Source organism: Microtus oregoni, unplaced genomic scaffold (assembly GCF_018167655.1).
Source record: "Microtus oregoni isolate MIOR12 unplaced genomic scaffold, Mior012 000112F_001, whole genome shotgun sequence".
Taxonomy (NCBI): Eukaryota; Metazoa; Chordata; class Mammalia; order Rodentia; family Cricetidae; genus Microtus; species Microtus oregoni.
This window is the reverse complement of record NW_024544731.1, coordinates 18,568-31,294: the sequence shown is the minus strand read 5'-3', so window position 1 is coordinate 31,294 and position 12,727 is coordinate 18,568. Positions and strand designations below refer to the sequence as shown.

The window sequence follows — 12,727 nt, the reverse complement described above, 5'->3', positions numbered from 1 at the left end:
TATTTATTTATCGTGCACACACTATTCTGATTTTATATTTATTTATCATGCACACACTATTCTGATTTTATATTTATTTATCATGCACACACTATTCTGATTTTATATTTATCATGCACACACTATTCTGATTTTATATTTATTTATCATGCACACAGTATTCTGATTTTATATTTATTTATCATGCACACCCTATTCTGATTTTATATTTATTTATCGTGCACACACTATTCTGATTTTATATTTATTAATCATGCACACACTATTCTCATTTTATATTTATTTATCATGCACACACTATTCTCATTTTATATTTATTTATTATGCACACACTATTCTGATTTTATATTTATTTATCGTGCACACACTATTCTGATTTTATATTTATTTATCATGCACACACTATTCTGATTTTATATTTATCATGCACACACTATTCTGATTTTATATTTATTTATCATGCACACACTATTCTGATTTTATATTTATTATGCACACACTATTCTGATTTTATATTTATTTATCGTGCACACACTATTCTGATTTTATATTTATTATGCACACACTATTCTGATTTTATATTTATTAATCATGCACACACTATTCTCATTTTATATTTATTTATCATGCACACACTATTCTGATTTTATATTTATTTATCATGCACACACTATTCTGATTTTATATTTATCATGCACACACTATTCTGATTTTATATTTATTAATCATGCACACACTATTCTGATTTTATATTTATTTATCGTGCACACACTATTCTCATTTTATATTTATTTATCATGCACACACTATTCTGATTTTATATTTATTTATTATGCACACACTATTCTGATTTTATATTTATTTATCGTGCACACACTATTCTGATTTTATATTTATTTATCATGCACACACTATTCTGATTTTATATTTATTTATTATGCACACACTATTATGATTTTATATTTATTTATCATGGCTACAACACTCTAACCTTTATATTTATCACGCACGCAATATTCTAATTATTTACCTCCCGTGCATGCAGCATTCTATTTTCTATATTTCCTTGCTAGGTTCGCGTATTTAGTCGCTGGGCGCACAGCCCTCTCGTTTTATAAAATATCCTAATTTTTTGCATTTCTGTGTCGATCGTGTCTCCAATATTCTAATTTTTATATTGATTCATTTATGACGTATACAATATTCTAATCTTTATTCATGATGTATGCAATATTGTCATTTTTACATTTATTTATCATGTGTACAATATCCTAATTCTATATTTATTTATTATGGACACAATATCCTAATTCTATATTTATTTATTATGCACAAAGTACTCTAATTTTTATATTTATTGATCATGTACACAATATCCTAATTCTATATTTATTTATTATGGACACAATATCCTAATTCTATATGTATTTATGATGCACACACTATTCTAATTTTATATTTATTGTGTATGCAATAGTCTAATTTTATATTTATTTATTATGCATGCGACATTCTAATTTCATATTTATTTATGATGCACATAATATTCTAATTTTTATATTTATTATGTATACAACATTCTAATTTCATATTTATTTATGATGCACACAATATTCTAATTTTTATATTTATCATGCACACAGTCCTCTCATTTTTTACATTTATTGATCATGTATACAATATTCTAATTTTTACATTTATTTATTCTGGATACAATATTCTAATGTTTTATTTATTCACCACGCGGGCCACAATCTCATTTTCTCCATTGATTTATTTATTGATCATTGCGTACAACGTTCCGTCCGGGCCGGGCCGGGGTGGCCAGGACTCGAACTCGGGACCCCGACGACGCGGCGCTAACCACTGCGCCGCCCTCCCCCGTGGCCGGGACTCGAACTCGGGACCCCTCCGCGAGCACAGCATGCTGGGAGGCCCCTCCCCCCCTCACTCCCCCTCCCCCTCCCCCTCGTCTGCACAGGGCGGCGCCTGCGCGCAAGGCCTCCGCTCCTCCACCTCCGGGCTGCGCCCCTGCAGCTCCGGGCAGCGCGGGCGCGGGGACCCCGCGAAGGAGACGGGCCTGGGGGGGGCGAGGTCGTCCACGGGGGACAGCGTGCGCCTGCGCGGGGTACATAAATATAAATTAGAGTCCAGCCATCCCCCTGCCTCAGCTCCTCCTCCACCTCCTCAGCCATCCCCCTGCCTCAGCTCCCCCCCACTCACGGGTACTCGGGGAGCAGCGGGTCGCACAGACGCCGGCGGACGCGCGTGGGTTCGGGGCCGCAGGGCGGGGTGCACAGGCTCCAGGGGCCCCAGGGCAACCACGAACCGTTCACTGCAACGGGGACGGGGTGCTGGGCTGAGTACTCCCTGGGTGCTGGGGGCTCAGTCCTTCTGGGTGCTGTACTGAGTCCTCCCCGGGTGCTGGGTGCTGAGTTCTCCCCGGGTGCTGGGAGCTGACTTCTCCCCGGGTGCTGGGAACTGAGTCCTCCCCGGGTGCTGGGGGCTGAGTCCTCCCACGTGGGTGTTGGGCTGAGTCCTCCCCGGGTGCTGGGAACTGAGTTCTCCCTGGGTGCTGGGGGCTGAGTCCTCCCCGGGTGCTGGGAGCTGAGTCCTCCCCGGGTGCTCGGGGCTGAGTCCTCCCTGGGTGCTGGGGGCTGAGTTCTCCCCGGGTGCTGGGAACTGAGTACTCCCCGTTGGGTGCTGGGAACTGAGTCCTCCCCGTTGGGTGCTGGGAACTGAGTCCCCCCTGGGTGCTGGGAGCTGAGTTCTCCCCGGGTGCTGGGAGCTGAGTCCTCCCCGGGTGCTGAGCTGAGTCCTCCCCGTTGGGTGCTGGGAACTGAGTCCTCCCCGTTGGGTGCTGGGAGCTGAGTCCCCCCTGGGTGCTGGGAGCTGAGTCCTCCCCGGGTGCTGGGGGCTGAGTCCTCCCCGGGTGCTGGGAGCTGAGTCCTCCCCGTTGGGTGCTGGGTGCTGAGTCCCCCCTGGGTGCTGGGCTGAGTCCTCCCCGTTGGGTGCTAGGAGCTGAGTCCTCCCTGGGTGCTGGGTGCTGAGTCCCCCCCTCCCCCCGGGCCACTCACGGACGCAGTCGGTGACGTCATAGCAGTGCCGGATGTCCTGGTAGTCGCCCGGGCACCGCTTCCCGCCGAACTTCCGGCCGGCGCACGTCCTCGCGCGAGACTGCTGCCCCGGGATCTCCGCGCACCGGATGTCGGCCACGGCCGCGCGCCGGCAGGGACTCCACGGGCCCCAGGGCCCCCACTCGCCGTCCACTGTGGGGATCCGGGGGGGGGGGGACTACGTTTCCCAGGGGGCACCGGGACGGACACCGGAAATGAGCGCTAAGACCTCCCGTGAGGGACTACATTTCCCAGAGGGCTCTGGGACAGGGACCGGAAGTGAGCTCTGGGGCATACTGGGTGGCACTCATCTCCCAGAAGGCTCTGGGACAGCGACTGGAAGTGAGCTCTGGATCCCTGGCTACCTGGGACTACATCTCCCATGGAGCTTTGCGGTGGAGAGAGGAAGTGCGGGGGTCTGCGGCCCTGGCTGGGGACTACAGCTCCCATGGGGCTCTGCGGGGAAGACCGGAAGTGAGGGGGTCTGAGGCCCTGGCTGGGGACTACAGCTCCCATGGGGCTGTGCGGCGGCGGGGACCGGAAGTGCGTTGGTCTACGGCCCGGGCTGGGGACTACAGCTCCCATGGGGCTGTGCGGCGGCGGGGACCGGAAATGCTCACCGGGGCACGGCACGGCTGTGTTGCAGACCTGGGTCCGGGCGGCGTCCCCGGCACAGGCGGCGCCTCCGTGGCGGGGGGCGGGGCTGTCACATGACCGGCGCTCCGGGGTCACGCCGACGCCGCAGGTCACGGAGCATGCGCCGACCGCGCCCCAGGGGCCCCAGCCGCCGTCCACTGCGGGGGGGGGGGGGGGGGGGGGGGAATAAATCAAATCAAATAAATAATACACGTATAAAATAAAGAATTAATCAATAAATCAAATGAATAGATGTTTACAATAAATAAATAAAAGCAAAGTGAACGAATAAATGTTTAAAATAAATAAATGTGTAAGGTAATAAATATGAGCAAATAAGAGTAAATGTTTAAAACGCGTCGATAAAAGTAAAATGAAGGAATAAATGTTTAACATAATAAATATGAACAAATAAAAGTAAATAAATAAATATTTAAAACACGTCAATAAAACTAAATCAATCAAATCAATGTTTAAAATAGTAATAAATACTGAGAGGGAATTAATCAATAAATAAAATGAATAGATATTTTAAATAAATAAATGAAACTACAGTGAACGAATACATGTCTCAAATAAATCAATGTTCAAAATAATAAATATGAGCAATAAATAAGAGTAAATAAATCAGTGCTTAAAACGCGTCACTAAATCTAAAATGTACGAATAAATGTTTCAAATAATAAATACTGGAAACGAGTCAGTCGACAAATATTTAAAATAAACACTTTAAATAAACACTGAAAGAGAATCAATCCATGAATAAAATAGACATTTAAAACAAAACTGAGGTAAATAAATATTTAAAATAAATGATTAAAATAAAATAAATATTTAAAATAAATAATAAAAATAAACAAAATGGCGCGCCATCACCGAACCCCGCCCCCCGCGCCGACCTTTGACCCCACGTCCCTCCGTTCCCTCAGATTACTGGGGGGTGGGGGGGACTCAGTGCAGCACCCGGGAGGACTCAGCACAGCACCCGGGAGGACTCAGCGCAGCACTCGTCACCCCAGAGGACTCAGCACAGCACTCGTCACCCCGGAGGACTACTGAACACACCGCTCGGTACCCGAGGGAGCACTCAGCACAGCACCCGAGGGAGCACTCAGCACAGCACCCGCAGAGAAGGAGTACTCAGCGCAGCACCCGAGGGAGCACTCAGCGCAGCGCCCGAGGGAGCACTGAGCGCAGCACCTGAGGGAGTACTCAGCACAGCACCCGAGGGAGCATTCAGCACTCAGCACCCGCGGAGAAGGAGTACTCAGCGCAGCACCCGAGGGAGTACTCAGGCCAGCACCCGAGGGAGCACTCAGCACCCAGCACCTGAGGGAGCACTCAGCACCCAGCACCCGAGGGAGCACTCAGCACCCAGCACCCGAGGGAGTACTCAGCACAGCACCCGAGGGAGTACTCAGCGCAGCACCCCGACGTGCCTGGGCAGGGCGGGAGGCCGACGCAGGCCCGCTCCTCCTTCGCTGCTCCGGGGCAGGGCCGCCCCGGGGGATTCTGGGAGGGCGCGGGGGCGGAGCAGGTGCGGGCGCGCGATTCCTGGGGATCCTGGGCTCCATCTCCTTGGCTGTGGCAGGAAGCGGAGCAGCGGCTCCAGGGGCCCCAGGGCGACCAGGCGCCGTGCGCTGTGGGGGGCGGGGATATCCAAATTCGTTAATTATGCATGCGGCATGCTAATTCTCTATATTCGCTCATCATGCGTGCGATATGCTAATTTTAATATTTATTCATTATGCGTGCGGTATGCTAATTTCCTATGTTCATTCATTATGCGTGCAGCATTCTAATTTTCAATATTTATTAATTATGCATGCGATATTCTGATTTTATATTCATGGATCATGGATAAAATATTGTGATATTTATTAATTATGTATGCAATGTTCTGTTTTTATATTTATTTATTCCTTGTGTATACAATGTTGTAATATTTATGTTTATTTATTTATTATGCACGCAATATTCTAATGTTTACATTTATTCATTATCGACACAATATTCTAATTTTATATTCATCACGTATGCAATATTCTAATTTTTATATTTATTATGGAGACAATATTCTAATTTTATATTTATTCATCATGGATACAATTTTTTAATTTCTGTAGTTATTAATTATGTATGCAATGTTCAAATTTTATATTTATTAATTATGCATGCAATATTCTAATTTTATGTTTATTAATTGGGCATGCAATATTGTAATTTTATGTATTTATCATGTACGCAATATTCTAATTAATTAATTTATCTTTCATACAGGATCCTGTCTGCCTGCGGTGGTGGCCGGGACTCGAACCCGGGACCTCGGGCGGAGCCGGTGCCGCTCTAACCCCTGACCGCCCTGGGGACTCGAACCCGGGACTCGAACCCGGGACCCCAGACCCCTGAGCCGCCCTGTGGACTCGAACCCGGGACCCCGAACCCCTGAGCCGCCCTGGGGACTCGAACCCGGGACTCGAACCCGGGACCCCAGACCCCTGAGCCGCCCTGGGGACTCGAACCCGGGACCCCTGACCCCTGAGCCGCCCTGGGGACTCGAACCCGGGACCTCTAACCCCTGAGCTGCCCTGGAGACTCGAACCCGGGACTCGAACCCAGTACCCCTGACCCCTGAGCCGCCCTGGGGACTCGAACCCGGGACCTCTGACCCCTGAGCCGCCCTGGGGACTCAAACCCGGGACCCCGAACCCCTGAGCCGCCCTGGGGACTCGAACCCGGGACTTCTGACCCCTGAGCCGCCCTGGGGACTCGAAGCCGGGAAGCCTGACCCGCCCTGGGGACTCGAACCCAGGACCCCTAACCCCTGAGCCGCCCTGGGGACTCGAACCCGGGATCCCGAACCCCTGAGCCGCCCTGGGGACTCGAACCCGGGACCCCGAACCCCTGAGCCGCCCTGGGGACTCGAACCCGGGACTCGAACCTGGGACCCCTGACCCCTGAGCCGCCCTGGGGACTCGAACTCGGGACCCCTGACCCCTGAGCCACCCTGGGTACTCGAACCCGGGACCTCTGACTCCTGAGCCGCCCTGGGGACTCGAACCCGGGACCCCGAACCCCTGAGCCGCCCTGGGGACTCGAACCTGGGTCCTCTAACCCCTGAGCCGCCCTGGGGATTCGAACCTGGGACCTCTACCCCTGAGCCGCCCTGGGGACTCGAACTCGGGACCCCTGACCCCTGAGCCGCCCTGGGGACTCGAACCCGGGACCCCTGACCCCTGAGCCGCCCTGGGGACTCGAACCCGGGACCCCGGGGCGCGGGGGCACTCACTGGGGCAGACGGTGGCGGTGTTGCAGGCCTCGGCCTCCTCGGCCTCCCCGGGGCAGCGGCCGCCGCAGGTGGGGGGGGGGGCGGTCGCATCCTCGCACTCGGGTCCGGGTCCCAGCGGAGCAGGTGGCGGAGCAGGGGCCCCAGGGCGCCCACGCTGACCAGCCGCCCGGCTCTGGGGGGGGGTGATGAATAAACATGAGCTCGTTAGCATATCGCGCGTGCATAATTAATAAACATGAGCGCGTTAGCATATTGTGTGTGCATGATTAATAAACATGAGCCAATTGGAATATCGCGTGCATGATTAATAAACATGAGCCAATTAGGATATCGCGTGTGCATGATGAATAAACATGAGCGCATTTGAATATTGCATGAATAATAAACATGAGCACACTACGATATAGTGTGTGCATAATGAATAAACATGAGCAAATTAGGATATTGCGTGCATAATTAATAAACATGAGCGCATTAGAATATCGCGTGCATAACTAATAACCATGAATAAATTCGGATACTGTGGACATAATTGATAAACTTGAATAAATTAGAATATCATGTGTGCGTGATGAATAAGCATGAATAAATTAGAATATTGCGTTGCATAATTGATAAATGTGAAATCACAGTAGTGTGTGCATAACAAATAAGCATGAATAAATTAGGTAATCGCGTGCATAATTAATGAATGCAAATGAATAAATATAATATTGTATGCATAATTAACGGGCGTAATATCAGAATGTAGTTTGCATGATTAGTAAATGAATATAAAATTAGAATATTGTGTCCATGATAAGTAAATTTAAAATTACAATTTTGTGGGCATGTTTAATGACTACAAAAATTACCATACTGCATACATAATAAAAAACATAAAACTAGACAATTGCATGCATAATTAATACACATGAGTAAATTAGAATATCGCGTGTGCATAATTAATAAATGTGAGTTGGAATATCGCGTGCATAATTAATGAATGTGAAATCAGAATACGGCACACATAATAATTAAATATAAAATTACAATACTGTGTGCATAATAAATAAACACGAATAAATTAGGATATCGTGTGCATGATTAATAAACATGAGTACATTAGGATATTGTCTGCATAATTAACAAACACGAATAAATTAGGACATCGTGTGTACATAATTAATAAACACGAATAAATTAGGATATCGTGTGCATGATAAATATAAAATTAGAATGCGTGCATGAAAAATAGATGTAAAATCAGAATACTGCATACATAATAAATAGATATAAAATCAGAATATTGCGTGCATAAAAAATAAAAATAAAATTAGAATATTGTATGCATAATGATAAATATAAAAATTAGAGTATTGCATACATAATAAATAAATGTCAAAATTAGAATATTGCATGCATAATAAATAAATATAAAATTAGAATATTGCATACACGATGAATATAAAACTAGACTATCGCACGCATAATGAACATAAAATTAGAATGCCGCATGCATAATTAATGAATATAATATTAGAATGCTGCGTGCATAATGAATATAAAATTAGAATGTTGCATACATGATGAATATAAAACTAGACTATCGCACGCATAATGAATATAACATTAGAATACCGCATGCATAATTAATGAATGCAATATTAGAATGCTGCACGCATAATGAATATAAAATTAGACTATCGCACGCATGATGAATGTAACATTAGAATACCGCATGCATAATTAATGAATATAATATTAGAATGCTGCATGCATAATAAATATAAAAATTAGACTATCGCACGCATAATGAATATAACATTAGAATGCCGCATGCATAATTAGTCCGTACAGCAGTGTGTTGACCGACCCCCGACCCCCCCGACCCCCGACTCCCTCACCTGGGCAGCACGGCCGCTCCTCGCAGGCCTCCCGCTCCCAGTCCCGGGTTCGAGGCTCCGTGCCGTCCCCGCAGCGCCCGCCCCCCCCCCGCCCCACGCAGCGCCGGTGCCGCAGCCGCGAACCCTCGGAGCAGGAGACGGAGCAGGGGGACCATGGCGACCACGGCGACCAGCGCGGGGACCTGCGGGGAGGACGGGGAAATGAATAAAAAATACATAAAATATGAAAAATAAATCAACTAAAACATGAATTAACAATAAATTAATTAATAAATGAAAATGAATTAAAAATAAAAAGAATAAAATAATCGATTGATGAAAATAAATTAAAAATAAAACGAATAAATTCATGAAAATAAATTAAAAATAAAACGAATAAATTAATGAAAATGAATTAAAAATAAAACGAATAAATGAAAATAAATTAAAAATAAAACGAATAAAATAATCGACTAATGAAAATGAATTAAAAATAAAACGAATAAATGAAAATAAATTAAAAATAAAACGAATGAATTAATTAATGAAAATAAATTAAAAATAAAACAAATAAATGAAAATAAATTAAAAATAAAACGAATGAATTAATTAATGAAAATAAATTAAAAATAAAACAAATAAATGAAAATAAATTAAAAATAAAACGAATGAATTAATTGATTAATGAAAATAAATTAAAAATAAAACGAATAAATGAAAATGAATTAAAAATAAAACGAAAAAAATAATCGACTCATGAAAATGAATTAAAAATAAAACGAAGAAATTAATGAAAGTGAATTAAAAATAAAACGAATAAAATAATCGGTTCATGAAAATGAATTAAAAATAAAACGAATAAATTAATCGACTCATGAAAATAAATTAAAAATAAAAGGAACAAATGAATCAGTTAATTAATTAAGAATACATTAATAAATAAAAAATAAATGAATAAATGGCAAACAAAAATAAAGAATAAATCAATTAAACATGAATTGAAAATTAATTAAAAATAAAAATGAAATAAAAAAGAAGCAAAGCTCTCGGGAGGCGGCGGCTGGGGAAGAGAGGGAAAAAAACGTTCATAAATAAATGAAAAGTAAATAAATTAAGACATAAAGAAAGGAAGAATAAATTAATTAATAAATTAAGATAAATTTAAAAATAATAAATGAATTAAAAATGAATATCAATTAACTAAACATAAATTAGTTAATAAATTAAGATAAATGTAAAAATAGAATAAATAAATTAAAAATGAATAAAAATTAACTAAAAATAAATTAATTAATAAATTAAGATAAATGTAAAAATAGAATAAATAAATTAAAAATGAATAAAAATTAATTAAAAATAAATTAGTTAATAAATTAAGATAAATGTAAAAATAGAATAAATAAATTAAAAATGAATAAAAATTAATTAAAAATAAATTAGTTAATAAATTAAGATAAATGTAAAAATAGAATAAATAAATTAAAAATAAATATTAAAAACAAATTCATTAATACATTAAAATAAATTTAAGAATCAAATAAATTCATTAATAAATTAAAATTAAAAATAAACTAAAACATAATAAAAATGAAAATAAAATCTGAATTTCATTTCCCCCTCTGACCGGGAACCGCGAGGTCGCGACCCCGACAGCTGAGGGCCGGGAAGTGCTGAGTCCGCGGGAGCTCAGTACCCCCTAGAGCACGGGGGGGGGGGGGGGGGGGGGGACTCAGCCCAGCACCCAGGAGGACTCAGCACAGCACCCGGGAGGACTCAGCGCCCAGCACCCAGGGAGAACCCAGCACCCAGCACCCGGGAGTACTCAGCCGAGCACCCGGGGAGGACTCAGCGCCCAGCACCCGGGAGTACTCAGCCCCCAGCACCCAGGGAGGACTCAGCACCCAGCACCCGGGAGTACTCAGCCCAGCACCCGGGGAGAACTCAGCTCTCAGCGCCCAGCACCCGGGGAGAACTCAGCACCCAGCACCCAGGGAGTACTCAGCGCCCAGCACCCGGGGAGTACTCAGCACCCAGCACCTACCCGCAGGCCAGGCAGGGGCCCCCCTCGCGCTCCCGGAAGCCGTAGGCGGCGTTGAGGCAGCAGGCGTCCTCGCTGACCCCGCCCCCGATCAGCCCCGCGCAGGCGCCCGTCGCCTCCTCGTAGCGGGCAAAGCAGAGCACGGGGTCCGCACCTGTGGAACCGAGGGGGGGGTCAGTCAGGGTGCTGTGCTGAGTCCTACCGGGGGCCGGGGGCTGCGCTGAGTCCCCCCGGGTGCTGTGCTGAGTCCTACCTGGGGCCGGGGGCTGCGCTGAGTCCCCCCTGGGTGCTGTGCTGAGTCCCCCTGGGTGCTGTGCTCAGTCCCCCTGGGTGCTGTGCTGAGTCCTATCGTGTGCTGGGTGCTGCACTGAATCCCCCTGGGTGCTGTGCTGAGTCCTATCGGGTGCTGGGTGCTGTGCTCAGTCCCCCTGGGTGCTGTGCTGAGTGCTCCCGGGTGCTGGGTGCTGTGCTCAGTCCCCCTGGGTGCTGTGCTGAGTCCCCCCCTCCCCTGGGTGCTGTGCTTAGTCCCCCTGGGTGCTGTGCTGAGTCCCCCCTCCCCTGGGTGCTGCGCTCAGTCCCCTTGGCTGCTGTGCCGAGTGCCCCCTCCCCTGGGTGCTGTGCTTAGTCCCCCTGGGTGCTGTGCTTAGTCCCCCTGGGTGCTGTGCTTAGTCCCCCTGGGTGCTGTGCTGAGTCCCCCCTCCCCTGGGGGCTGTGCTCAGTCCCGCTGGGTGCTGTGCTCAGTCCCCCTGGGTGCTGTGCTCAGTCCCCCTGGGTGCTGTGCTGAGTCCTCCTGGGTGCTGTGCTCAGTCCCCCGGGTGCTGTGCTGAGTCCTCCTGGGTGCTGTGCTTAGTCCCCCTGGGTGCTGTGCTGAGTCCCCCTGGGTGCTGTGCTGAGTCCCCCTGGGTGCTGTGCTTAGTCCCGCTGGGTGCTGTGCTCAGTCCCCCTGGGTGCTGTGCTCAGTCCCCCTGGGTGCTGCGCTGAGTCCCCCTGGGTGCTGTGCTTAGTCCCCCTGGGTGCTGTGCTGAGTCCCCCTCCCCTGGGTGCTGTGCTCAGTCCCCCCCTCCCCCGCTTACCCGCGACCGGCAGCAGCAGCAGCAGGAGCAGCGACCCCGGGGTCGGCATCGCGGCGGGTGGGTGCTGTGCTGAGTCCTCCTCCTCCGTGCCGCCGGGGTGCTGTGCCGAGTCCTCCCGAGTGCTTTGTCCGCGGGAAAGAGGAACCCGGGGCGGGCGGAAGTGGGCGCGGCCCGGGGAGGGGGCGACTTCCGGTGTGACCCCCGGTGACCCCGCTGTGACCCCCGCGCGGAGTTTTGGATTTATTTATTTATTATGTATTTATTGTATTTATTGTATTTATTTATTATGATTTATTTATCAATTATATATTATTTCTATTGATTCTATGTATTTATCGTGCTTACACGTCACATAAAACGTGATTTATGTTTATTCTTATATTTAATTTATTGATACACAGTTATATTTGTATTTATTATTTATATTAATATGTATTTATTCCGTATATTGATTCCGTGTATTCGTATTACAGATTTATTATGATGTATTATGCGATACTCAGCATGTCCATTTTTTTTATATTTTTCTATTTATTTTTCTATTTTAACGAACACACGAACACTTTCATGAAAACGTGAATAAATAAAAAATAAACAATTTAAAAAATAAATAATAATAACAATAATAATAATAAAAGGCAAAACTTTCGCGGGGGCGGCGGCGGGGAAGAGACGGAAACCTTTCATAAATGAATAAACCGATTTCGTAA

At 45.9% G+C, this 12,727-nt stretch overlaps 1 protein-coding gene across 1 annotated transcript; it reads right to left on the bottom strand.

The window, feature by feature from the left end:
• Window positions 1-1,932: 1,932 nt before the first annotated feature.
• On the bottom strand, window positions 1,933-12,172 carry LOC121443700 (properdin-like). The gene is given in 10 exon segments (XM_041645505.1): window positions 1,933-2,119; window positions 2,224-2,335; window positions 3,078-3,269; window positions 3,737-3,910; window positions 5,192-5,392; window positions 7,042-7,120; window positions 7,122-7,213; window positions 8,928-9,109; window positions 10,948-11,098; window positions 12,018-12,172. Coding segments are annotated over 10 exon segments (1,404 nt in total). The 5' UTR covers window positions 12,067-12,172; the 3' UTR covers window positions 1,933-1,947.
• Window positions 12,173-12,727: the final 555 nt, after the last annotated feature.